We start from the raw sequence: 25,687 nt of genomic DNA on the forward strand, positions 1-25,687 counted from the left end.
CATTAAGTCAGGAATAAACAATTGTATCATCTGATTTTGATCAGGGCCATGCAGCAGCAGCAGCAGCAGCAGCTCTCCCCCCCCTCTCCCCTCTCCCCTCTCCGGCCCCCTGACAGCAGTGCGTCCTCCCGACGGAAGCAGCCGCTCACACTTGAGACTATGACTGAGCACATTCATCCTCGCCCTGGTGGAGACGGATGGGTAAAAACGACTTGTTTCGGCGCTTACCGTCTGCCAGTCTCCTTCCCTCCACCGGTACCGGGAGGGGCAGTCAGCGACCCGGCAGCTCTGGCTGGACGCCGGTCGGGAGCGCTGGGAACAGCCGGTCTCCAGCGGGCTCCGTCGGTCCCCGACCGGGCAGAACACCTCCCGCTGCCGGACGCCGTCGCCACACGATGCTGAACACTGAAAGAAGGACAGATAAGTACTTTTTTTTTTAAAAAAACGTTGATATCGACCTTTACTGGTTTGTTTTTAGTGTTTTATTATTATATTTGATTATTGTGATTGTTCTACCCTGTGCAGCACCTTGAGATTTCTTTGTATTTTAAAGTGTGCTATATAAATAAAATCCATTATTATTATTATTACTGCTCAGTATGAGTTTATTGTTTTACTGCATATCAAATAAACGACTTATTGTGCTGTAATAGTATAACTATCGCGATATGATTTAAGCCTCTTGAGCTCCAGTAATAAATGGCAGGTAATTTATCATTTTTTTTGCTAGTGATGTTATATTGTTTTTATATTGTATGAAGATTGGCGATAGCATAAATGTGATGCATTATATATTTACATTTTTGGTGGCTATTGGTTTGTATCCGTTTCTTTAAACTTTTTTTCCTTTTTTTTTTTTTCTGACTGCTAAAGTAATTGTGCACATTCTGTCTAGATGTGGCCAATACTGAATTAGATGTTCAAAAATGTAAATGCATTAGTGTCTTTTGTTTTCTAAACAAAATATGAGACATTGACATTGCAACTCTTATTTAATCGAAACAATGCTTTACACACAGGGCTTGGCGTATTGAGGAGTACTATCTGGGAGAAATGTGTAATGATTAAACAGCTTTATCAACGCCTCCATGTTCATATTTAAGGTATATGGTATTAACTTATGTTTTTGTTTTACAGAAATGTGAGGAAATTCAAGATGGAATCTGGAAAGTGGATGGTTTTGTGTAACCGTTTTCAATGAGAGCGTGTCTTTTCAGCTGTTATACATTTCTACAGAAAAAAACACAAAGAATGAGAATCTGTTTTGTTTTCTACCTATTCCATAAACCCAGAAAAAAAATCATATGGATAAGCAATTCGAAAGTTTTCTTTTTTCAGCTTAAAACTTTGTTTACATGGGTTTATCTATCTTGTGTCTCTTTTCAACAGATGATTCTGAGCAACCTGCACTGCACTAATGTAAATGTGATGTTAATGAATGGCATATTATGTACATAATAATAGATACCTTCGAAGATAAGTTTCTTTGGGGGGTACAACATCACAAAGAGCATGACTGACCCAATGTTTGAGTTTCTGTGCATTTGTACATGTGTCATATTTATGAAGGTTAAGGGAGCAGGAAGTGATAAACATATGCTTGATGATCGAGCTGAGGTTCCTGAGTTTCTACACCAATCTATGCAAATTAAGACATTAACATGTCCATTCATATGTGACCAAACTATACATATTTCTCTGCGTATTATCTGCCATGTTGTTTCAGCAGTTGAACCACTAGGCAGCCTGCTGCATCATGGGTAGCCACGCTGTACTCAGAGCCTGTGTGGAGTATTAATCTCTCCTGGCATGTGTCCTGCTCCACAGCTGTTCAGAGCCGACGCACATCCTCTGCGACGCGTGGAGCCCAGATGTGGCTCTGTGCTTGGAGTCTTGGCCATTGGCGTGAGTTCAGAAAAAGAGGACATGAGAATAGACAGCGAGAAAAAGAAGAGAAAATAGAGAGCGGAGGGAAGGAAAGTAAAAACGATCAGGCACCAGACGGGCTCTCCAGCAGCCCAGGTGCAAGTTGTGAGTGTGTCTGGCATGTTTAGAATGGCATTCAAAGAAAAGACTAACATGTGGTTCCCATTGGAGAGGCAGACGATAGAAGAAAAAAGTGAAGGAGAGAAAGAAGAGATCTGAATAGTGATCAGTAGGGGAAAGAGCAACAGTGAGAGGGAGGATGAAAGGGTTAGTAAGTAGAGAAAATATAGAGATGGGAAGGGTAGATTGACATTGGTTGGACTTAACATCCGTTAAGCTTAGATCAGGGAGAGGGTTGCACATCCGTCCTGCTGTCACACTTAAGGTACTGTGAAGTAGCAGCCCCGGCATACATTACCTCAAAACCCCTGTTAGTGGCCGCTCCAGGCCTGTGCCGCAAACCGCCAAGTGGTGTGTAAAAGCACCCTGCCTTAGTTAGTGGCCCGGCATGGTGCATAAACACAGTCATTTTTGCTGCAGATGTTATCACACATCTGCAGCAAGCTGGTAAGCATTAAAGTGGAAAGAGAGAGCTAACATGTGTGGTAGCGTGAGAACAAGAGTGGTAGAGGAGTGTTTTACAGCAGGGGTCGAGGAGTCCTACCTCTCCCCATTTGCCAGTCTTCCACTTGAGACATCGGCCACCTCTGCAGCGCCTCTGCTTGCTGGGTTTGGGGGACAGATGCTGGCAGTTTTCCTCCGGCACGAGGCGACCCGACCCGGTTGCACAGCCCACCTTGCGCGACTTGAACCCTCTTCCACAGGAGGCGGAGCACTGCAAGATGTCAAAGAAAGAACAAGTGAAATTGAAATAAAAAGGTATTTTTTGTGTTATAAGCGCAACTGCAAAGAAAAATGCACACTACAAAGCAATGGAATTCAGATGTTTTGGTTGGCATTATTAAAGTCAAATAGCATTACGGGATTCATAATGCACATAATCGGTTGGATGTCTTAATTGCATAAGTAGATGACTGCACAGCTGTAAATGAAAAAAAGCCATGTATTTATTGAACGTGAAAATCACTTTTTGGATGTTTTTTGACACAAAAAAGGAAAAGTGATATGAGACCCAGTTCCACGTGGTAAGCTAGTCCAATGGCAAAGCGTGCCCAATCATCCCGGCAGAAGTTTGTTTCACCTCCGGGTTCACAGAGTTACTGGGGGTTTAACTCAGTGTGACAGGCAGTCGCAGACACACACACACACACACACACACACACACTAACGTTACAAGAGGGAGTGGAGAAGGGCTGGACTGTGCTCGGATAATCACAGGGGGCGTTGCATTGTGGGGATGGATGGGAAGCGACAGGCTCAGAGTTGAATGAGTATGCGGCGCAGCGTGTGGTTCTGTCCTGACCAGCGAGGGACTGTAGGAGACAGGAACATGCTGCGACCTCTCACCTCATTCGGGGGGGAGGAAGGCTCACGAAAGGAGGAGCTAATAAAGTGCTTATTCCCCCTTTTTAAATGTGGGCAGCCCCTCACGTCCCAATTTAATTTGGAATTACTCAAGTTGTTAGTGATGTCAATCAATAAAGATGAAGAAATAATGATTTAGTTTGTATTAGTTGATAATTAGTCAAATCAATTGTGTGAATTTTATGCGGATATTTTTGTGACTGAATTTAAAATATATTGACTTTGACTGTGTTGGTTATTTGTCTTTGGAATAGCACTTGCCATGATGAATCAAAGCACACGAGTAGAAGACTTCATGATGGATGACAGTTCTCCGATTATCAATACCACCACTGACCACAGAGATTGTATTTTTAATGTTAACGCCTGACATGAAAACAATATAAGCTCACACATTTCCGTAAGATGAACCGTGTTGAGTAAGTGGGTCATCAGAGGAGGAACTAGGCTCCCCAGTAAAGGTTCAAGTCATTATAGTCATTAAAGGAAAGCATTTACAATCTAAAGCAGTCTTCTAGACTGTTATGTTCAAACAAGTCATTCCTCACAAAGGTTTATACACTTTTTTTTACGAGGGCTTTCCTGCTGTTGTAATGTGCTGAAATGCCCTCACCTTAAGAAACGGAACAAAGTGGTCAAATAAAAACATGATCCATGTATCAGTAAATAATCCCCCCCCATGCAGTGTCCATTAACTTTGCCCACAAATGCTCTTGGCTTCTGTAACAATCCTAATAAAAATGTCACTGCTCACACATACATGAACATTCCCTGCTTCATCATACAATAAATACACTATATAAACAATTTTATTTGCATCAGTTTTATTTGCAGGAGGTAGAGCAGGTGGTCCATTTATCACACGGTTGGTAGTTCGATCCCTGACTCCTCCTGTCCTGATGCCAAAGTGATGAATCAACTGAACAAAGTTGAACCGAGCGCTTTGTCTGCGATAAACGAGTGCGTTCCCCATAATGCGACGTAGAATTTAAAGTGTCGATCACCAGTCAGATTAGTTTAAACTGCCTTCCAAACACAGTTCAAAGGGTGATAATTACAATACACATACAAAATGCATATTTCAAATCATGCAAATTTAGGTATAAAAACCTAGCAAAGCATCAGTAAGCACTACGTTAAATGAAACGCCCCCCTAAATAAACCACTTTTCAATGTCAGCATAGTGTTTGGGAATCCTATTCAACTCTATTTTGTTGTTTTTTTACCCCCCTGGGATCAAAGCAGTTTCCCAGAAGTCTGTGCTGATGGGATGAACCGGGAAGGGGCCCCTCCCCAGATCAAACATGACCCCATGACCCACCAATTCACCACCGCATTGTCTTGCTGACGGCTCCCCTCATTCAAGTCACTGTCACTGGCCCCCATATTGGTACACTGTCATCAACTTGCATTAGGTCAGAGTAGAGGGGCCTGACAGAGAGGGGCAAAGGGCGCTGGCAACTTCATAGCCAAGCACGCGTCACCAGGCGTCCGAGAAAAAAAGCCAGGGTAGGCATTAAGAGTGAATGAACACAGTCAATGAAATGGGAGGTAAACTAAAGCACTGTCACACATTGGACAAAGATTTACCTTGATGGGAAGGGCTTTGAACTCCTGACACAGACGATAAAAGAGGTCAGCAGAGGCCCTGGCCACTTAAAATAACAAGGATATTGCTCAGTGATTTGTGCGTTTTCATTCACGAAAAACACCCTGTTGAATAGACTGGGTGTAAAGGCAGGGAGGGCTGCTTGATAGGCTATTTGCCGGGCCTGCCTTTTTGAATCTTTTCGCTGAAGTCAAAAGGTAAAACACTAAATAACATAGGACACCTTCTTATCCACAAACACACTGTAATTACCATAAAGCAGGAGTTGTTAATCTTGAGTTAAATACTTCATTATAGGGCTCGGCAGCAGGACAACAATGTTGCAAACAGCGACGCTATTTGCGTAATGAATGTTGTTAGAGGTTGGCAGTTGCTTCAGTTTTTTCTTTTTTGGACAACCAGTCTTTGTAGGTTGCCAGTGAGTTGCAAGTTATCTTTTCCTTTTTTCTTTGTTTGCAGTGGCCTGCTCACTGCATTTGAAGAAAATGTTGATAACGCTTTACATTACGGCCCCACGACATACTGCATAATTGTTCCACATTTACAGCGTAAAGTTTGTGCTGTGTACCAGTACAGTACATATGGTTACAAACATGTAGATACATGTGAACAAGATGTAAAGTTAAGGCAAATAAGGCGCTAACAATGTGGGAACTTATAAAAGTACAAAATTGATTTGCCTGCCGTATTGGAATTAGGGTTGCTCAGTTTTGGCCGCAAGTGTGAATTGTTAAAAGTTAGTTCACTGTTAGAAAAGACGTGTTGACATTGAAACTTATGAAATGACCCAAATATGTAGTTCGTGGTTCAGGGTAATTCTTAAATAAATCACAGCAGATTGATAATATGCTACAGAACTCAACATTTACATATTTATTCACCAAAACGTCTGGGTTTGTTGCTCAGTAGGTCACATGGTAGGTCTTAATAGTAGAACAGTTATCCAGAGTGTTACCCCCTTGTTTCCTAATTTCCTATATTGTTCCCTTAAACCTACTGTAATGGTAAACGGTTCGTAGAAACAATTACACTGTATAATAATTACGCTGTATGTATGCAAGCGTTACCAAAATATATTGTTCAAGTAAGAATGAAAAAAGCCTTTGATTGTACCTCTATTTCACTTTAATCGTAACCTTTTCTGGAAATGAACAGAAATCCAACAAATCCATAAAAAAAATTAAATATTGACATAACATTATAATGAAGTAACAATAAATACAAGTAATTACATAAATATACAGAAATCTTCTTGAAACACAAACTAATACTGCCATTTGTGAATAAGAGACATACAATATGCTTATTTCAAGAGCCTGTTGATATGGTGTTGGATTTGTACTGCTATATGCACCAAGAGGTTGACCACAAGGAGTCAAACTGAATTAAACTGAAGAGCAATGATAGGATGTGCTGTGTTTATGCTGTGTTCTACTTTCACTGATTCAACCTAGATTTGATTTTATGCTGCCTTACAATCTCACACATGGGAGTCATTACAAGTGATAGTTCTTATTAGTAGATTATGTGTAGTAAAGAAAGAAAACAGTGCTCACTGCTGTGTTAACAGGCCCTTAAAATAAGGTGTGATGTCAGTACAGACATTTATGACCAGGAGGAGTCAACTGGGTGGGCTGCAGGCAAAAGTTGCCCCTAACCACAGATTCTGGATCAGTTTTTAACAGTCTTAAACAGGATAGTTAGAAGTGTTACAAGGTGAAAGATGACACACACCCTGGATCTGTGTTTAGGACCATCGACTGCACTGGGTAGCCGCAACAACTCATGCTTAATCTTAGCCAGCCAAAATCCCTCCAGTGCAAGGAAAAGAAAGATACGGCAGGGGGGCAATCATAACAGAGACTGAGGTAGACACATTATGTTGGCTCAGAGTGAGCGCGCTGGATACAAAACACCATTAACTTCCCCTGTGGTCACAGGTATCACGTGTTCAAAGTACAACATTTTTAACAGCTCATTCCCTTAAAAGGTTGAGCGGGTTGACATTCGAACAATTCAACATTATTTCATCAAATCTGTGATACAATTTGCATTTAACTGATCAATCTGATCAATCCACTAACTGCTCATGGAAAGAAATAAAAAGTACAGAAAAAGGCAGCATCAAAAAGCAATGTGCCACGATAAACACCTAACCGACCAAAAATATGATGGTGCATTTCTGATATTTATATCTTAATATCTCCCTTGTTTGGCCAAAGCACCGCTGTGGTGTAGGTTAGTTTAATGGCTAGTTGAGTCGTGTTCTGTTCCAAATGAGGTATTGTTGAGCATAGCATATTTAGCAACTCGAAGTACTTACTGTACAAAGAAAACATTAACTAACACAATATAAATACACTCATATCAAGCACCTTTGGAGCAGAGAGCTTTAAACCTACTGTTTTGGCCACACTAAGGAAAACTGGGTCAAAACCCTCTGCCAAACTGGAATACAATGGCTATTAGTACTAATTAGCACAAACTCAGTGAGACATTTTATTTTACAGTGCTAGTACAGCTGCTGTTTACTACTGATACTGGACGTTTCAGGAACTTTTGAGTCACCGTATTCAGGCGTTAATGACGTTTTGGGGCTACACCTGTTTGTTTCATAGCATAGGTTAAATACATAACCTGTAAAATAAAGTGTCTAAATAAGACTAGTAACTTCTCTACAAAAACACATGTGCCTTTAGACAAATTGAATTCTTGATACATTAGCCATTTCAAAGATGTATATAGTACAAAGATATATATATATATATATATATATATATATATATATATATATATATATATATATATATATATATATATATATATAGTACATATATATATAGTACACAGCCCAAATACAGTCCTATGTAAGGTGGTGCTTTTACAGTTCATAACAGAACACAGACTACATTGTAGCACCACATATTTGGATATTATGGGCCATTCTTTGGATAATAAAGGAACAAGGCATCGTACTGTATATTCCTGATATACAAAAACATTCATCAGTATTTGCATATGAACAAAGATTGGCTAAATGTGCGAATACAAAGAGCTAAGACACAAAATAAATCACTTTTAGAAGTGAATGCTATATACAAAAGATAAAAAGGAAAAAAAAATATCTTAATAAATTATCTTTAAAAACAATATTTTACAAAAACTAGCTTTGATTGTGATACAAAGTGATCCTGAATTTTTCAAATACTAATACAAGGCTCAACAACAGTTTATGGTAACTAGGACTGACAAAAATGTTCTTGTGGTCACAGCTGTCACTGAAGTATCTTGACAGTACTTTTTTGGCATATTGCGAGTGAGCGAATCTTTGCAATTTAAGCGCAACAGAAATGAACTTTCCGAATGTCTTGAGGAAATGTTGACCAATCGTTGGCACCAGAGAGGGAGCAGGAAGTGGAGGAGGTTAAAGGTTAAAGTTAAGAAACAGGAGTGTAATTTCTGAAGGGCAGAAGCACCAAAGTCAAAGCCCCTGTAAGACTGTTTTTTGAAAGAGTAAGACTAAAGGTATTTGAAAAAACACGTGAGATAAAAAAAAATGTATAGAGTATTTTTTATGAGCGTACCGAGCTCCATGGGTCTGCGCTCCAGTTGGGGCTAGACGGGCACGGCTGAGTATTGCACTGCTCACGATCTGGTGGCTTGTCATGGATCTCGCAGCTCAGGTCATTGAAACGCTCGCCGTTTGGACGCTGACACACCACCAGCCTCGTCTTTATCCCACCTCCGCATGGCTTGGTGCACTGAAGACAGCAGGAGGAGAGGTTGTGTTTTACAGAGAGGTATGGCCATTTTTTTTATTTGAAAATAGATCTATCTTGTGTAAGGCTTGGGAAATGTGAGCCTGAGCCTGAGTTCTAATGCATTTTCAAAACCCCTGCACTAAGCAACCTCTGCATCAGTCAAAGTATTTAATCAAACAGGTGAACTTCCCACAGTTTACAGTTTTCTCTCTTAGCTAGACCAGTATCTGTCAAGGAGACTTGGTAGACTGTAATCTGATGTAAACATTGGTAAAGTGGTGTCTGTCTTACCTCTCCCCAGTTGCCATAGATCCATTGTGGACATGGCCCTGACTCACAGGATCGCTGCTCATTAGGCCGACTGCGATCCTCACAGCTGTTGGCAGGGTAGCCGTTCTCATCCTGGCACACTACTACACGCCGCTGGAAACCTCCTGCACATGTGCTGGAGCACTGTTGTAAAGAGAGTGGAGAGTGCACACTGTCAAATAGATGGTTCTCACAAACAGGTAATAGGTGTAAATAACTCATATGGGTAAAATAGTGCCTAGTTTTTATATTCTTTAAGACAGGATTACATACAACACACACTTAAGTTAAACACTCTTTTTAAATCAGTGTGATTGTGGCAGTCTTTGACTACCTAAAGAAATCACTAGTGGGTTATTTGCAAACAGTACATGTCACAAATATTCATGCACTATGAGGCATATATTGGGGGTACACAAAGCCCCCCCACTCACAAAAATAAAGAAAAGGCCTTAGCCACATCTCATGTCAAATGACTGAACGTGTCTGCTGTTTTGTCCTCAGGACAGAGGCAGGAAGTGTAACCAGAAATAGCTTCAATCACTTCCCAGAATTATCTAAAAACAATATAAATAAAGCGATCCATTTGGGGACCAGCCTGTGGCTCTTGGATCACGATATCCTTTGGTGTTACATCATAATGGCTAAGGCACTGTCTTAAAAAGAGGGCAGGGCCTGAAAAACTGCTCCTAACTTCATGAGCTTTCGTCAAAGTCTGCATCAGGTTACAAAATGCATGGTAGGAAGTAAATAACTAGTTTACAAACTGTTTTTAGAAATTGGCAATGGTAAACGGACACACACAGATGGCAGCAGCTACTATTTAAGGTGCAACCTTCCCATCAGGACTAATCACTCACACCCATTCATTCACCGGAGGCACAGCTTCTGGAGCAATTTGGGTTTCAGCCGGGATTCGAACTATGTTATATTACTATTATGTTGAGATTCGGAAATAAAGTTCTCATGTATTTTTAGTATGTAGGTTTCTGTTACTGTTTGGTATCAGTGATACATGTAGGGAGTATTGGAAACCAACAGCCAATGTTGTGTTTACAGTATGACAGCTATAATCACTAGGCCACTTTACGTGATGATTATTACTGGACTTAACAATTAACATTCGTGATTTAATCATCCCAACACAAGGAACATAGAAAATGCATGGTGTAATGAGGAAAAATGTGGTTATGACACCTTAAATCAACTACACTTAACCTTATTTCTGTGAGCTAGGTGAAGATCTATACCACTCTTATGTCTGTATGGAAGCAGGTTAACTTACCTTAGCACAAAATGGGAAACGGCTAGCATGGCTATGTCCAAAGGTAACAAAATCCACTGACAAGGACCTCTAAAGCTTACTAATTAATGTTGTCAAAAATGTTATCTCACATTTGTTTAATCTGTTACCTGTAGCATCATATCTACTGTACAGACATGACAGTGGTATCTACCTTCTCATCTAACTCTCTGTCAAAGAACAAAGTGAATAAGCGCATTTTCCAAAATATCGAACCCTCCTTTAATTCTGCGTAGACCCACGATCTCTACATGTCTCATTTTCCCACTTGCTAAAATCTTCTCTGGACTTCTTATCTATGTTTTAGCACAACATTTTGGATGTCAGCCCCAAGAGAATTGGTTTGTTGACCGCTTTGATGCACTGCTGCTGTGTGTGTAAGATGCCTTACCGCGCCCCAGGGTCCAGTCCGCCATTGGTGGGATTGGCTGCGGGGCAGGTTGTTCCTGGTGCTGCCATTTGGTGAGGACGGGAAAGGTCGGGATTCACTGGAGCGGGACGGGCATTGAGACATAGCACAGTCCTGCTCTGTGGAAGGACGATCGTCTAGGTCACACTCGCTAGTATTCACTTCCTGGTCACTGAAGCTGACGCACAGTACCTGCCGTGTCGTCTTCCCCTGGCCACAGGTGACTGAGCACTAAAAACACACACACATACAATGATTAAAGAGATCAGTCAAGGGTTTCAATGCAATTGCAACCTGATGGAAACTTATATAGACACACTAACACACATTTTATGTAATGGTCATTATTACATGGTGTGAAACAAGGATCTGGGAAACCTTGCCTGAAAGCACTACAGATGGAGGGACAAGGGGAAGCAAGGCTGAGCAGCCCGAGGGGGCACCGAACAATTCAGATCTCACAGACCTCAACTGAAGGCCAAAACCAGAAGGGACTAGCAGAACTACATTGTCAGCTACATACCTCAGCAGGGACTTCAATAAAACAAGTCTTATTCTTGCCAGGTTCCAACACCAACTGAAAGTTTGACTTGGTGTCGAGGATGCCAACACAGCGTTCGTTCTAGTTAAGCATTCCATGTAGCAAATGGACGTGGCCCTGGCAATGGCTGACAATGCAGTATATCCTTAAAAGATCCAAGTACACACATGTTTCTTTTAAAGAAAATGACACAAGGCAGATCTTCTGCCAAGCACTAATGGCATCTCACTCAGCTCCTCCTTTGCATGGTCCACTGCATCAGGTGATCTATTATACTTGTGCAACAGCTGTCCTCTTTAAAACCTTGCATGGGATTACACTGTCCAGAGGTTTATACTGCTCTGTCACAATGTTATGGATTCCACATGATCACAGACAGATACTGTAAGAAGGTTTTACATACAGTAAGTCGATGCATTTGATGTGATACTAAAGATGTTGGATAATATAATCTAGGCTTTACAGGACCTGAGAACAACAACAAAACATATTGGAGGGTTCTACCACTGCAGGACAAATAAGGCTATTCTGCTTTGGGTTAGTAAATCTAGGGTTAGTTTGGCCTGGATAGGCCTCTGAAATAGTGTTTTTGGCCAGGGGATGAACTATTTCCATATGGGGGGGGTCAATGAGTGTCTTTGGCTTGGTGGTACATATGTGTGTGTGTGTGTGTGTGTGTGTGTGTGTGTGTGTGTGTGTGTGTGTGTGTGTGTGTGTGTGTGTGTGTGTGTGTGTGTGTGTGTGTGTGTGTGTGTGTGTGTGTGTGTGTGTATGGTGACCAGACCTGCAGTCTGGCTCTACTGTATCCCTTTCTGACTGTGATGAGAAACATCTGTAAACAAGACAGGATCCCCTCATTGCAGCCCCTTGGATCTTCCAGCTCCAGAAACTTTTGCCTCAATCAAATTACCTCACTCCCCCTTCCTCTTGCTCTCTTTCACACACACAGACACACACACTTCTTCTCTAGGCTTATTCCGGCCCTCCTCCAAGCTCGATACACACTTGCCTTCCAGCTGTGGCCCTGTCTCCACATTTTTGCTCACACAAACATCTAAATAGCATGTGCACACACTGATTGTCAGTGTGGGTCAAAAACAGTGCAGACTATATTGAAATAGGAAGAAAAAACATCTGGATGGCAATGTTGACGGCAGACAATTTAGGCTAATAAACAGCGCTGTCTGTCAGTATAACAATATGCAGATCTGACAGGAAACGCTTTGTGATTGAACAGGAAAACTCTTTCCAAATTTCCACTTATTTGACACAACATTGGGTGAGCTTATGGTAATTTAGGCGAAGCAACTTTTATTTTTGAGATAATGTATAACTGGGTCATATACAACTGAATAAATGATGACAGGTGGTTTTCTTACCGCTGTCCATTCCAGCACCTTCCACTGTCCGCAGGCAACTACTGAGCACACTTCTCTGGCAGGGGGTTTTGGTAGGTGGGCGCACGCCGACTCCTCTGCCACACCACCCTGGTTGTCCCGACAACTCACGTAGCGCATGCGTGTCCCTTTGCCACAGCTGGCACTACACTGTTGTGGAGAGGAAAAAGGTTTTAAGAAGCTGGAAACCAACAAAAAGAAACAAAATTAAGGTATGACAGAAGCACCAACCTGGGTCCAAGAACCAAACCTCCACTGGGTTTTGTGGCCCTGGTGGGAAGGGACTTTAGTCCCTGGGGGAACAGGGTGGCTGCTGGGACACTGGGCCAGTTCACAGTCCTGTGGAAGGCAGGACACATACACCCATTCATGCAGTGATTAACAAAATGAATATACTGTAACAACATCTGTCCCCGACCACAAAATACCATGAATATCAGAGATAGCTCCCCTGACATTGGATGGAACAGTCACCAATAAATTAACAGTATTCCTATAGCTCTATGTTTGAGAGTAGTTGTGTTTCCCATCAACCCTTTCCTCTCACCTTACCAAAACAACATTAACAGGGTCCGCCCCGTCAGTTAAAACTATGGATTGTGGCAGTAAGCCACTCAGCATAAAGCCCTGATCCCTGTCATAACAGGTCATAGTGGAGTGGTATTCAGGGCTCCAATGCCCATGCTGGCGTGGTTGTAAACTCCACCCCTAATCCACCCCCTTGTCCCTCACCTTCCGCCCTTTCCTCTTTTCCTCCCCATGCCCTCTGGTGCCCTCTGACCCCCAGTCTCTAGGATTGAGGGCCTCAGTCAGGTTGCATAGGCTCTGAGCAGGCTCCGCATTCCACACTGCGCCTCCTGACGTAGCAAACAGTCCTCATGGCAGCGCTTAAAGTAGCTCTACGCACACTTCCTGTCAGACTCACAATTTACATTTATAAACTGATAAAATATGATTTGGAGTGATCAAATTAGTTTCTGTGTATGTGTGTATACAACAGCTTTAGGGCTTTTATAAATAATACACTATTATATGTCAGCCTTGAGCCAATCCATGTGGAAGCATAGAGTAAAGCATCACTTGCCTCTACCTCTCTCCTCCTTGTACTCAGACCTCTCCCTCCATCTATTTGCACTTCTTTTCCTAAGCCCTGATTGGTGGCTGGTGGGACTGGCGGCTGGTGGCCCACTTCATGGCTGGCTGATTAGAATCACAACGAGTTGGGGCGACTGCTTCAGGGTCACTGGCTCTGTCGGCCCAGGCACCGGAATTAAGAGCCGCTGCGACTACAGGGGGGGCCTCATACTGAGCCTGCATGCTCAGCCCTCTGAAATGGGTTTACGCCCAACGCTGACCAAACAAAACTCTAATTCAGCTCAAAAAACGTTTCTTTGGTGTTTCTGTGTCTTTTTGTGTGTGAGGAGCACTTAAACAAATACCCAAGCAGATTTAGAAAACTAAAACAATTTCACATTAATCCTGAGCACCTTCTCTGCATGCATTGCCAGTGGGTAGAGGACATAGGAGCAACATATTTAAAACGGTGGCATAATATTTCCTGCTTTGAATATTAGTAATTTGAAGAACATTCATTAAATAAACATCCATTATTTCAGTGAATTCTGACTTATTTAGGTCTGTAGTTAGATGTTTTGAAGTGAGGGAATAAGCCAAACTAACTTTTATAAAAGAAACAAACATGACCTTTGCCAGACTTTAATTTCACTTAAATAATGAAGATAAGAGTATTCTGAAGAATAACACTATCCTAAAACATTTGGGCTTTCTGTTTGGGATTTTGTCTGAGAGTTGTGCGTCTCTATTTGGGGAGAGTGAGGCCTGTATAACCTCCCCCTCTGTCTTTGCCTCTAGACTAGATCAGACAACATAGCCTTATTGAGACCAGGTGGAAATGAAATGTGTGTTTGTCTGTGTGTGTTTTGAGTGTGCATGAACGTGGATGCTTCCGTCTCTCCTCACAGTATGAATCAGTTTGATCCTCAACCGTGGAACAACTGTTGCTTGCACAGCGAGGAAGAGATTAAGAGATTGCGTGCAGTTGAGAGAAGTAAAAGAAAGATGTAATAGAGGGAGAAAAGATGCAAGGAAAGAAGGAAGATAATGGCCTCCTTACCTGGGTGTCAGTGGGACGGGTGGCAGCATTACATTCAGTGTCATCCATGACAGCACCATAAGAGCCAACTACACACTTCACCGCTCGCATCTGGTAGCCTGGCCCACATGAGGTAGTGCACTGGGTTCAAATTGGGGAAAAAATAAGTGGTGGGGGAACATTAGCAAAAGGGGGCCAAAGAGAAAACAGAGAAATAGATAAGGAAGGTAAGCAAAGCTCAGACAGTTCAACTGAGGCAAAACACTCCCACACACAAACAAATAAAAAAGAACTGTAAACCAGGCTAAGCCAATAAAACACTTCTTTAATCCCTCCACTTTCCTGACAAACATCCTTTGATCCAAGTTTCAACCAGATAAGAGTTTCAAAGATCAAATACACAAGCAACCTCTGCTAATATACATTGCACTTGTCTTTTGTCCACTGTAGCCAAGTCAAATAGGGTACTACCCCAGTCTCTCTTCTGCCTCACTGCCTCCAATAAAACAGGGTCAAACTTGTGTGGCGGCACCTTCAACTACCATTTGACAACGCTCCATTAAACAACTTCAAATATACCTTAACGTGCGCACATCCTCTGATGATGGGGGGGGACAAAAATATCTCAAATTTTTGGGTGTTCAGTTCACTGTGCACACACACAAATGAGACTGAGCCTGCAGACACAGACATTATATACTGTATGCATAACCCTATATAATGCTTTTGTAGGAGTATGCGCCTACCCACATCAACCGTAGCTTTTGTATATTTATATTGGCAGGATGTGCTCTGTGTCTAAACAGGCGAGAGAAAAGGGGACAGTGCTCTGTCGTGAGCTTAGCTTATCCATGTCTTCCCCTTGGTTTACATCTCGGGAGAACTCACCAGAGAAGCAACAGTAAGAGTAAACATCAGCCTCTGTGCTGCTTCTTATCAACTGATTAGACTCCTTTATTACCTATATATGAACTGTGGATCAGGATATCTGGAATAGCCTCTGAAAAAACCTTGGAAAAAATTATATCAAGAACAGATGTACCACATTCCGATTATTTTATTTCATGAGGTCAATGGGCAAAACTGATTTCTCTTTAAGATGGTGCAACTTCCAATCATAGACCAAACAGAGTTATCTGCTGTTTCACCTGTTCTGGAATATAAATTGATTACCTAACATCACACATTAAGTAGGTTTACCACTAGATTTGTCTATCAGCTGTACACCTGCATCAGCACATACCTTCTTTCCTCACAAATTATGATTTAACCACAAATGATCCATCTTTTGCCAACCTTGAATAAACCATAGTAATACAGCTGTTAACACTCACCTGTCCCCATGGTCCGACCTGCCAAGAGGCACACTCCTGCTGCTGGCACGTCAGCACCGAGTCAGGCTTAGATGAGCCACAAAAGCGGTCGTCTAAACGGTCCTCACCAAACTGACACCACGTCTGACGGTGCTTATAGCCTTTCCCGCATGTCACAAGGCACTGAAAGGAAAAATATTTCAAGTTGTAGAGATAGATATTCATGCTCTTTATAACATGGACAGTGTTTATGACCAGTTCCTGAGCCTGCTGGATCCTAGTTCATGACAGAGTAAGATCAGTTGGTGGTGTGGAAAGCAAGATATGCAGATTACAAAACACATAGCTGTCGGAAGGGACCAAAACACAGGGCGAGAATATCTATTTATGTGTGAATACAGTGCATATGTAAACAGTGCAGTGTAGGTGTTTGTATTTATTAGCACCACATGGGAGATCTGCAATATTCCTGGAATGCAACCCAAAGCTTTGCAAGCTCCTTGCTCTACAATCTGTAACCTGTACAGCAGTTAAGTACAATCTCACCCTGCAATCAGTGATTTCTCACTATAGTGGAAGGAGGGAAGTAACTCCCAAAGCTGAGTCATGCACAATCAACACTGGGAATTTACATTTGACCCAGATCAATGCTGGCTGAAAACTACAGTATTTACAGTGTTTCTCTTACCATCGACTAAACCCAGCTTAGTGGACCCCTTGAATTCTTTCTTGGCAATCATTATTCCTCTCACGATGTTTATTCCAATGTATATAAATAATTGGAAAATAACGATTGTGAAAATATCATAATGAACTTAAACAACAAACATGGCTATTGTTAGTACTCACAGCTGTCAAGCCAGCAGCTTGTGGAAGAATACGCACGGGCAGAATACGCACAGGAAGGCAGGTAGCCGGTCCAATCATTACACTTGGTCCGAATGATATGATTGGACTGGCCAGTTACAGTTCAGCCTCAGCCAAAGATACCAATTTTTTATTTTGTCAGAGCATTTGATTTATTGATTGCAGTCAGGATGTAATAAAAAAAGTTTTTGGAAGAACGTAACCAGCCCTGCCTTTAAGTGAATATGCTATCATCGCCTCAATCTACTAAATGTGACCAGTAAATATGGGACTGGTCTTCCTCTCAGGTCAAAGAGAATACAATAAGAGCTGGACTGACCTCGGACCACTCGCCAGTCTTCCATTGTGGACAGAGGAATTCATTGCAGGGTTGGACGGTCATCTTGTCCCTTTGACTGCATTTGCTCTCATCGCCGCCAGCCTCTGCAGCCTTTCGACACACTGCTCCTCGCCGGCGGGTGCCCCCACCACAGCTCTTGGAGCACTGCAGCACAAACGTTTGAACTTCAGCTAGCGTAAACACATACACATAACCCATGATAAACTTTTTACAAACATGCTCACAAACAAAACCCCACGCTTCCTACAACAATCTTACCTCTGACCACGGGGAGTACTCCCAGCCACCAGGGTTACAGTCTCCATGGCAACTTTCCTTGTCATCAGGTTTGCGCTGACTGCTACAGTAGCGGTCATCAACCTTCTGGGTTTTACCATCTGCACGGCTGATTTTGGCACAGTATATTTCCAGGGTACGATATCCCAGGCCGCACTGAGCTGTGCACTCACTCTTACGGGCCACGTGCCACCTGCATCAAAGGTGATAGAGAAAATCCTTGTCAGTATTTGTAAATGACCAAGTGAGAAAATAAATATCCAATGGTTCATAAAAGCCACTAAAGGCTGGTTGGTAATACGAACCTGAGTTCACATTCAGTGTTACAGGGCTCAGTGATGACAGCAGGTCTAGCTGTGCCGTGACACCTCTGGTCTGAGACCACCACCCTGTCTGACTCTCTGCTACAGAGAATCTTCCGTTTGCGCTCTCCTATGAAGAAATAATAACGCAAGTTTTGACAGCAGGTAAATTCAAAATGTATAAAGTTTCTCTTATAATTCTTAAAAGAGAAATTTGGCACTTTTTATGTGGATGTATAATTAGTGTTGATGGTGAATGTAGTCGATTTAAGTATTAAATTCCAAAACGCATGCTTTATTGACAGAAAAAAGCAAAGTTCTCCTGCTGCAAAATCTGTTGTATTTCCTGCATCCAGTGATGTAGCTGGAGACAGGGAAGAACTACAAAATACTTCAGCTTGAATCTCCTTTCGGTAGCCAGCATGGGGGCGCCGTGCTCTAGATGTCGCTTTAAAAAATAACTTCCTTAACCTGTTGTAAGTTCCATGTAAAAATCAATTTAGAAAAAAAACCAACTTCTTTCTTCTTTTCGCTTGTATTGCAGATTACTTACGTTTCAGACTGCAAAAATGGCTTCCCAAAGAAAGGATTATAGAGGATGTTATGGCCAAAGATAGATTTTGCAGTATTTATGCGGACACGGATATCCAGCCGTATTTATTCGAGCCAGAGTATGCCACCGGAGAAATACAGCAGAGAACAAACCTGAGCCGAGGCTGCAGAGAGAAAACACCAAATGGCGGTGCCTGCGCTCAAATTGCACTCTGTTGCCAACAGAAAGTGAATCATTCTGCTGAAATGAATGTTAGTGTGGAGGGAGTTTTTGTTAATGCTGTCTCCTACGGAGAGCCAGTGTGACTTACTAACTATGTATTCAAGATTTACTACTCAGGTCGACTGAGGTGCTGGGAACTTTCTTCAGTATCCCCATGATTAACGGGAAGTTAAAGACAACCAAGATCAGAAGGGCCAAGAGGATAGAGGACCATTGAGTGAGTATTTTTGTCATCCATGGCTATTTTAAAACTTTTTTGTTGAGTTTTGATGGGAATATTGTGAAAGTTAAAAACGGAAGTAGTGAAACTGTAATGCCCTGCTGTATACAATGTGGAAAAGAATTAAGAGTTGTTGAAGTCTTAGTTGATGCTGGTTTGTACGCCTCCCTGTTTTTATTTTATTACCTGTATACTTATAGGTGCAACTTAGCTTTCTCGGTCAGTATAGCAGGCACTGAGGAATTTATTGCTTCAATGGCCAACATTTATCATCGACACTGATTGGATATCCACATTAAGGGGCTGAATTTACCCTTTAAACACCAAGCAAACATTGAAATGTTGCACTCATGACAGTATTTTTTGTTAAAAAAAATGTTTGGGTATATTTAGGCTTTTAAATTAACCTATTTTCTTCCTTTGTATGTTGTTCATTGATGAGAAGACAGAGGAATGTGCAAAAATGAATGACTAGTGTTGCAATCTAGGGTTTTATAACTCCATCCTCAAATGAAACTCCACTAGCTTCCACTGCCTGACCTTAGCATCTGTGTGATCCTGCAAGTGGTTGTCTGAGTCGACGCAACAGCTTGATCAAGTACAATGTAGATCATCATTGGATCGCAATGACTACCAGCAGCAATGTGCTTCACTTTGGCTCTTGTGTTGACATCGCTGCACTGAATGACAGAGCACCAACTGTGCAGGGGAGAGATATTTAAACCTCATGTGGCTGCAGGAAATAGATTCTCTATCCGTACCTCATGCTACCAAGTTTTGCAGCTCAGTGCTATGAGAGCTTTGTGTGCCGCAGACTGCCAGTAAAGGCGTATAAATCGGAAAATCAAAAAGGTGTTGAGGGCATTACATGTTAGCCGTTTATCCAGCTGTGTGAACTCATTGGTTTCTCTTTGGAATTGACTGTTGGTTGTTCAAGCAAGGCAGTGTCAAAAAGGGAGAAAAAAAAAAATTCTCAGACAAAGTGTCATAACACATAACAGGTTTTCGAGTTTACCTGCGATCCGCCCCTGCACGCCTACATACTTGGACATATCCAGGGTCATGTCAAAGAAGGTAATCTGACACAGCATATTATAAGGTCAAACTTTAATCACTTGCTCCAAACCTATATGTCAAGCATGAAGCTGTCAAGTTTAGCCAGACAATTTCTACCACTCCTATGCCTCTGGCTCAGTGTTTCCCACGTCTAACCTCTTTGTTGCATCTCATCTTTGCTCTCACCACACCATTTATCATTGACCCCTCCCATCATCTTACTGTGCCAACCCCTTGTGCCTCCCCCTCACCTTGGCACAGGCGGCTGCACTCTTGCCAGGGCCCATAGGCATCCCAGAAGAACTGCTGAGGTTTGTCTTCTATGGGGATGTTAAAGGAGTACCTGACATCTGGGTTGTAAAGGTTCCCCACAGACAGCACCTGAGGAAAATACAGGCAATGTGATATGCATTAAAATACAGTAAGATTAAGATTTATTATCATATAATCTTTCTACATATCATCATATATTGTCCACATCTTCCATAGTGCAAGTAATACTTTTGGAGGTCAAGCCTGTAGAAGTATTTAAGTTTCTGCATTAAAAATATATTTGAAGTGGCAAAAGTTTAACTGATGCCACTGCTTTTAAATCAGTCTCACTCTGCATTCCCTGCATGGCATACCAAGCCAACAGGATAAGGACAATTTACCTGGACAATGATCTCCTCCTCGATGCGGTCAGTGCAGTTGATCCTCTCAATGACATGGTCAGAGCCACTGTATTCAATGACGGCATTTCCTACTTTGATTTCCCTTTTGAACATACTGACCACAAACTCTCCATTAAGCAGGAACTCTCCACGGCTATTTGATATGGCTGCAGAGAGAGAAAAAACGCTTACTGTGCTTGATGCCATGGTGACAGAGAGACAGATTGAGCAGTATTTGATGCAAAATCAAAGTATCGTTGCAAAATTGGCACAAAACTGCAGAAAAAAAAATGAACAAATGTGAAATGTTTTGTGAAAATTAGGGTTCATATGACACGAGCTAAAATAAAGAAAACAATAGCTTGTGTTTTTAAGTGACTCGGCAGCTTAGCAACACCGTGGCTAGTGTTTCCATTTACAGTAAGGCACGTGCAGTAGGCAGCATTTAAGTCTTATTGGGGTGATATAATCCTCTGTTCCTGGAGAAGTCCCATCCAGGGGCATCCTGTTCTCTTCAAAAGCCAGTCTGCTGCACTCATTCACTCTAATGCGATTATGGAGCTAATTTCCTGCCTTTACTTTCCTTGCCATTTCACACATTACACTAATATGACCGTGGAGAGCGCACCTCATTCCGGCAAAATCATCTCCACTTTTGGCCCCTAATTACTGTGCCCATACACAAATACATATAAGTACACACACACACACATACACACACAGAAAAAAAGAAAACTGCAATATGCACTGACATATACACACACACACCTTAATTGACCTTGATGGAATGGTAGCCAGAGGGCAATCTGAGCTCAAGTATGAGCATGCCCCTGCTAAAAAGCTAATAGCTGACAAAGCAGTCATATCCTGACATACAGACAAATGGTACAGAGGGACAAACATTCACAGAACCAAAGAGAATATCCAATTGCGAACACACACACACACACACACAGAAAATTAAAACGAAACCAACTGACATTGCTCAAAAGCTAGTTCTGGCTCATTGACGTGTTAGCATGCACACTTTATGCCAAATACATGTACTGCATACGAGATTGCAGGACATGACTTTACACTAAAAGCTGAACATTCCCATAGACAGGCAGGCAGAGACAACAGCACATTCAACAGCACACTGCTTTAGAAATGGCTGGAAACAATATTTATGGAAATGTGGGAAATACAATGAATGTAGTTTCTTATAATCAAAAGGTTGGATGTCTTACCGAGGTAGTTGTCATCCTCTGGTTTCCCTGAGTAGCTGTGTTGGCGCACATCTATATTTGTAGCACCACTGGGTATTCGCACAACTTCATTATAGCCTGCAAATAGCATAAGTATTATGTGAAGATCATTACTGCGCCCTAGGTCAGTGCCCGTGCAAACAAGTGAGCCCCACTCTCAGTGCTATTTATTCTGAAAACTATGCACATGTCAAAATGTGTTCTAGCAATATAACAAGAGCTGCGGTCTTTTATACTTGCTGAAGGTGAAATGATAGTGTAATAAAAGAGGCTATAGCTCACCATAGTGGACGATGTTGAAGGTGCCTGCAACAGTTTTGCAGGAAGAGTTGTCACCTCCACAAACGCCACACTTGTCCCTCCTGGCTTTAGAGTTCAATACATGGTCACAGCCCGCTTGCTACTCGGTGAAAAAGAAGAAGGGAGGGATATAAGAAATATGAAATGAGAAAATGCCAGGAGTAATATAAATGGTACAAGTAGGAAAGGGACAAAAAGAAATGGGAAATAAGAAGAGAAAGTGGAAAAGCAGAAGAGAAGATTAGATGGACGATAATGGGGAGAAAGAGGAGAAGTATTTGTAGACAGTATTATGACAACAAATGAACAGTTAAAATGTCAGATAAATAGCCTTCTACTTGGCCATTGTTTCTTTATTTCTTGATGAAATACAGATCATGAAAGAACAAATCAAACCCGGCAACCCTTAAATTAGTTACATAAGAACCCATTGAGTTATAGCTATATTGCTGACACCCATCTGGAATAAATTTCTGTCCAAACACCACACCCGAAATGGCATGAGCTCTGCTTGTCATTGGTTTTAGCATGAGAAATTTTGGATTTTCTAGTAAGGACAAGAGCTTAACTTAAGTTCCATAGCATCAAAATCCACTCGCTTAAGGCCAGGAAGGCAACTTTCTGAACCACAATCCAACCAAACACTGTGTGTGGTTCAGAGTGTACACAGAACAACCCACTGCTTCTTTCAAAAGCATATTGATGTGTTTGGTTTGTTAGTAATCAAGCTTTCAAAGTAAATTATATCCGGCACAGGTAGCAATAAACACGGTGGTTTGGCAAAGGATTGAGATGCTTTTCGAAAATATTTGCTGTTAAGCTATGGAAAGAATTATATGAACTTTACATGGTAAATGTTCAAGAATGCTCACTGTTAGTTGTGTTGGCTGTTCATATGTATTTAAACAATGCAGCTGAGTATTGTAAAGTTACTAAGAGTCAGGAATCTCACCCTGCACAGGCCCTGGACACAGATGTCGTTGGTATCGGGTCCACACGGTGTGCCATCGATGACCCTGTCCCTGAGCTGATAGTAGGCTGTGCTGCCTGCCACCCTGCAGAACAACTTACACCTGTCCTTCATCAGAACTGACAAAAGAAGCAAGACAGAGATAAACACTTAATATATGTCCATGTCAAACTTACAATATGTCTATTATGCACAAGTGAAACATAGTTGAAAAAAATGAGCAAGCAGGATGCCAGCGACTGAAGAAAAAAGGATTCTCACTTCCGCTGTATTTTGGCACCCAGCGAACATTAGGAGGTAGACCGTTGATGTTGAAGTGCCTGCCATCGAAAGCCGCACATTGCTCCTCCCTGAAGTCTTTCTTCTGCTTGGAGCAGGGCTCAGAGTTACAGGAACGAAACTTCATTCGGCGACCAACACAATACATTCCTCCATTCCTGGGCCTGGAAGCAAAATTGAGGCAGTGAATGGACCAATCCTTGTTTTCATTTATTAAATTAATGAAGTTCATGCTTTAGTAAGCATTTTTTCCCCACAGATTCAAACATTCTTCTATCTATCTGCTCCTCCTTTTCAACATGTTGCTTGCCAGCGCATACCTAGAGTATGCCATTGGCCTTGTTTTCAGGTTCAAACTCATTCTCATCATGCCCCATTCCTAAACAGACCTTTCAGATCTGCCATCAGAGGGCCTTTCTTGATGAACACAAGCTATGAAAATAATTCCCCTGAGGAGGCTTGATCTATGGAACACTGGCTTTGGCAGCTAAGACGGAGACAAGGTCCACTAGGCATGCATGACTACAAAGAGAAGGACTGCTCACACGGGTCGGTTGCATTCTCGCACGGCGATCTTGATGCCTCCTCCGCATGTCCGCGAACAGGTACCGAAAGGGCTCCAAACTCCCCAGGCCCCCTCCACAGGTGCAGCGTCATGCTCTTTTGTTATACACAGGCCGTGTTTGCAGTGCTGCAATGAGAGAGAAACAGAAAAGAAAGAAGTAAGATGAATGAAGCGAGCAAAAGTAGAAACAGAGGGAGAGGAGGAGGTAAACGGGTGAGGGAGAAATAGGAGAAAGGCAGAGAAAAAAGTCAAAAGGGGAGAGGACTGGACAGAGTGAGCTCATTTAATCTCATCCATGAAACTGGCAACACATCTATCTTCTCTCGCATGCTTTGATGCTAATCTGGTAGAAATTATACAGAGAAGCAAATGGAAAGAATAGTAACTGAAAAAGACATTTCACGGCAGGGTCTGGCTGGACAGAAGACAAGAAAATGTCACGCACATAGTCAATAAATATATCTTGGCTCATAACAGGAGGATAATCTTACACTGTTCAGCAAACAGACTCCAGTTTAAGTGTTTAGTCTGGTGTACTGCATGGCATGGGATGAGAGATTGGTGTAAACATGAAAAGGTTTGAACATTTGTGCCTGTGTGTGTGTATGTGTTTAGCTGAGCGTCTTTGGACTTCATGTCGCTTTCATGTTCTCTCAGCCTTAGTGGCAGGAAGCGAGGGGTTAGTGAGAAAGTCCTAATTAAAAGCTGCACTAAGACAGTCCTCCATCATTTACAACTTCACGCCACCTACTTACATGCCAACCATGTTCAATTACTAGCATTTACATGTGTCAATGGCAAGTTTTTTTGTTTTTTTTAAGTGTATGAACACTTGTTTTCTTTTATTATTTTGCACTCTAAATTAAAAAACAATTGTAAACAATTTTATAGTCATGTGTCAGTGGAAAAGTTGCAAATTCCAAAAAAGGAAATGCTGTGAGGATTGTCACATAACACAGAACCACGTGTATTAAACCAGAATGTAATGGATAAAAACGTGGCAATCCCCTTGAGTGTTAAAACTCAATTTTTCCATTAAATGTTCACCCCAAACTTTTTCTTTAATAAAACGCAGTTTAAATTTCTTATGTCATACTCCTGACACAACTTCATTTCCACATGACACTTACCTTTCCAGCAGAGCAGTCAGTGCCGTCTGCCCATGGCATGTGCTGGGTCCTGCAGCCCCGCTGGGCGCCCTCTGGACTGGTGCACCACAACCTCCGACACTGGGTCTGAGAAACACACACACACACACACACACACACACACACACACACACACACAGTGTTATCCCTGAGATTTCCCCCCAAAAAACACAATCAAAAATACAGAGCTCACAAATTCCATGTAAATAACCTCGCTGTATACAACTCTGTTAATACATAGACTCCAGCTGGCAGACATCCAATTTAACGCAGATTATAAAACATGCCAGAAGGTGACTCCAAACAATACGTTTGCTGCATCAGCCATCTCCTTTGCCAGGTGTTTCTTTACTGACAGACCAGAAAACACGAGTCAATAAAACTTTTGTAGATTGCCTAAGGGTGTCACAACTGTTAGAGACATTTTCTGCGGTATTCATTGAAAATTTAACAATGCAAATTTACAGTATCTGGATGGTTTGATCCTGATTCTACTTTTCCTCATATTTGTGCTTTAAGGAGC

At 41.9% G+C, this 25,687-nt stretch overlaps 1 protein-coding gene across 1 annotated transcript in view; it reads right to left on the reverse strand.

The window, feature by feature from the left end:
• LOC129105254 (A disintegrin and metalloproteinase with thrombospondin motifs 9-like) overlaps positions 1–25,687 on the reverse strand; it is a 43,366-nt gene that overhangs the window by 8,472 nt on the left and 9,207 nt on the right. Inside the window, exons 11-30 of the mRNA XM_054616162.1 lie at positions 25,147–25,251; positions 23,997–24,142; positions 23,434–23,615; positions 23,155–23,291; positions 22,185–22,302; positions 21,885–21,980; positions 20,656–20,822; positions 20,254–20,383; positions 17,955–18,081; positions 17,632–17,842; positions 17,353–17,517; positions 16,188–16,349; positions 14,875–14,994; positions 12,972–13,079; positions 12,723–12,890; positions 10,785–11,033; positions 9,073–9,234; positions 8,605–8,781; positions 2,591–2,761; positions 229–405 (exon numbers count right to left, since the gene is read on the reverse strand). Coding sequence (XP_054472137.1) covers positions 229–405; positions 2,591–2,761; positions 8,605–8,781; positions 9,073–9,234; positions 10,785–11,033; positions 12,723–12,890; positions 12,972–13,079; positions 14,875–14,994; positions 16,188–16,349; positions 17,353–17,517; positions 17,632–17,842; positions 17,955–18,081; positions 20,254–20,383; positions 20,656–20,822; positions 21,885–21,980; positions 22,185–22,302; positions 23,155–23,291; positions 23,434–23,615; positions 23,997–24,142; positions 25,147–25,251 — 3,078 coding nt within the window. The remainder of the gene's footprint in view (positions 1–228; positions 406–2,590; positions 2,762–8,604; positions 8,782–9,072; positions 9,235–10,784; positions 11,034–12,722; positions 12,891–12,971; positions 13,080–14,874; positions 14,995–16,187; positions 16,350–17,352; positions 17,518–17,631; positions 17,843–17,954; positions 18,082–20,253; positions 20,384–20,655; positions 20,823–21,884; positions 21,981–22,184; positions 22,303–23,154; positions 23,292–23,433; positions 23,616–23,996; positions 24,143–25,146; positions 25,252–25,687) is intronic.

The sequence above is a fragment of the Anoplopoma fimbria genome, chromosome 17, assembly GCF_027596085.1.
Source record: "Anoplopoma fimbria isolate UVic2021 breed Golden Eagle Sablefish chromosome 17, Afim_UVic_2022, whole genome shotgun sequence".
NCBI lineage: Eukaryota > Metazoa > Chordata > Actinopteri > Perciformes > Anoplopomatidae > Anoplopoma > Anoplopoma fimbria.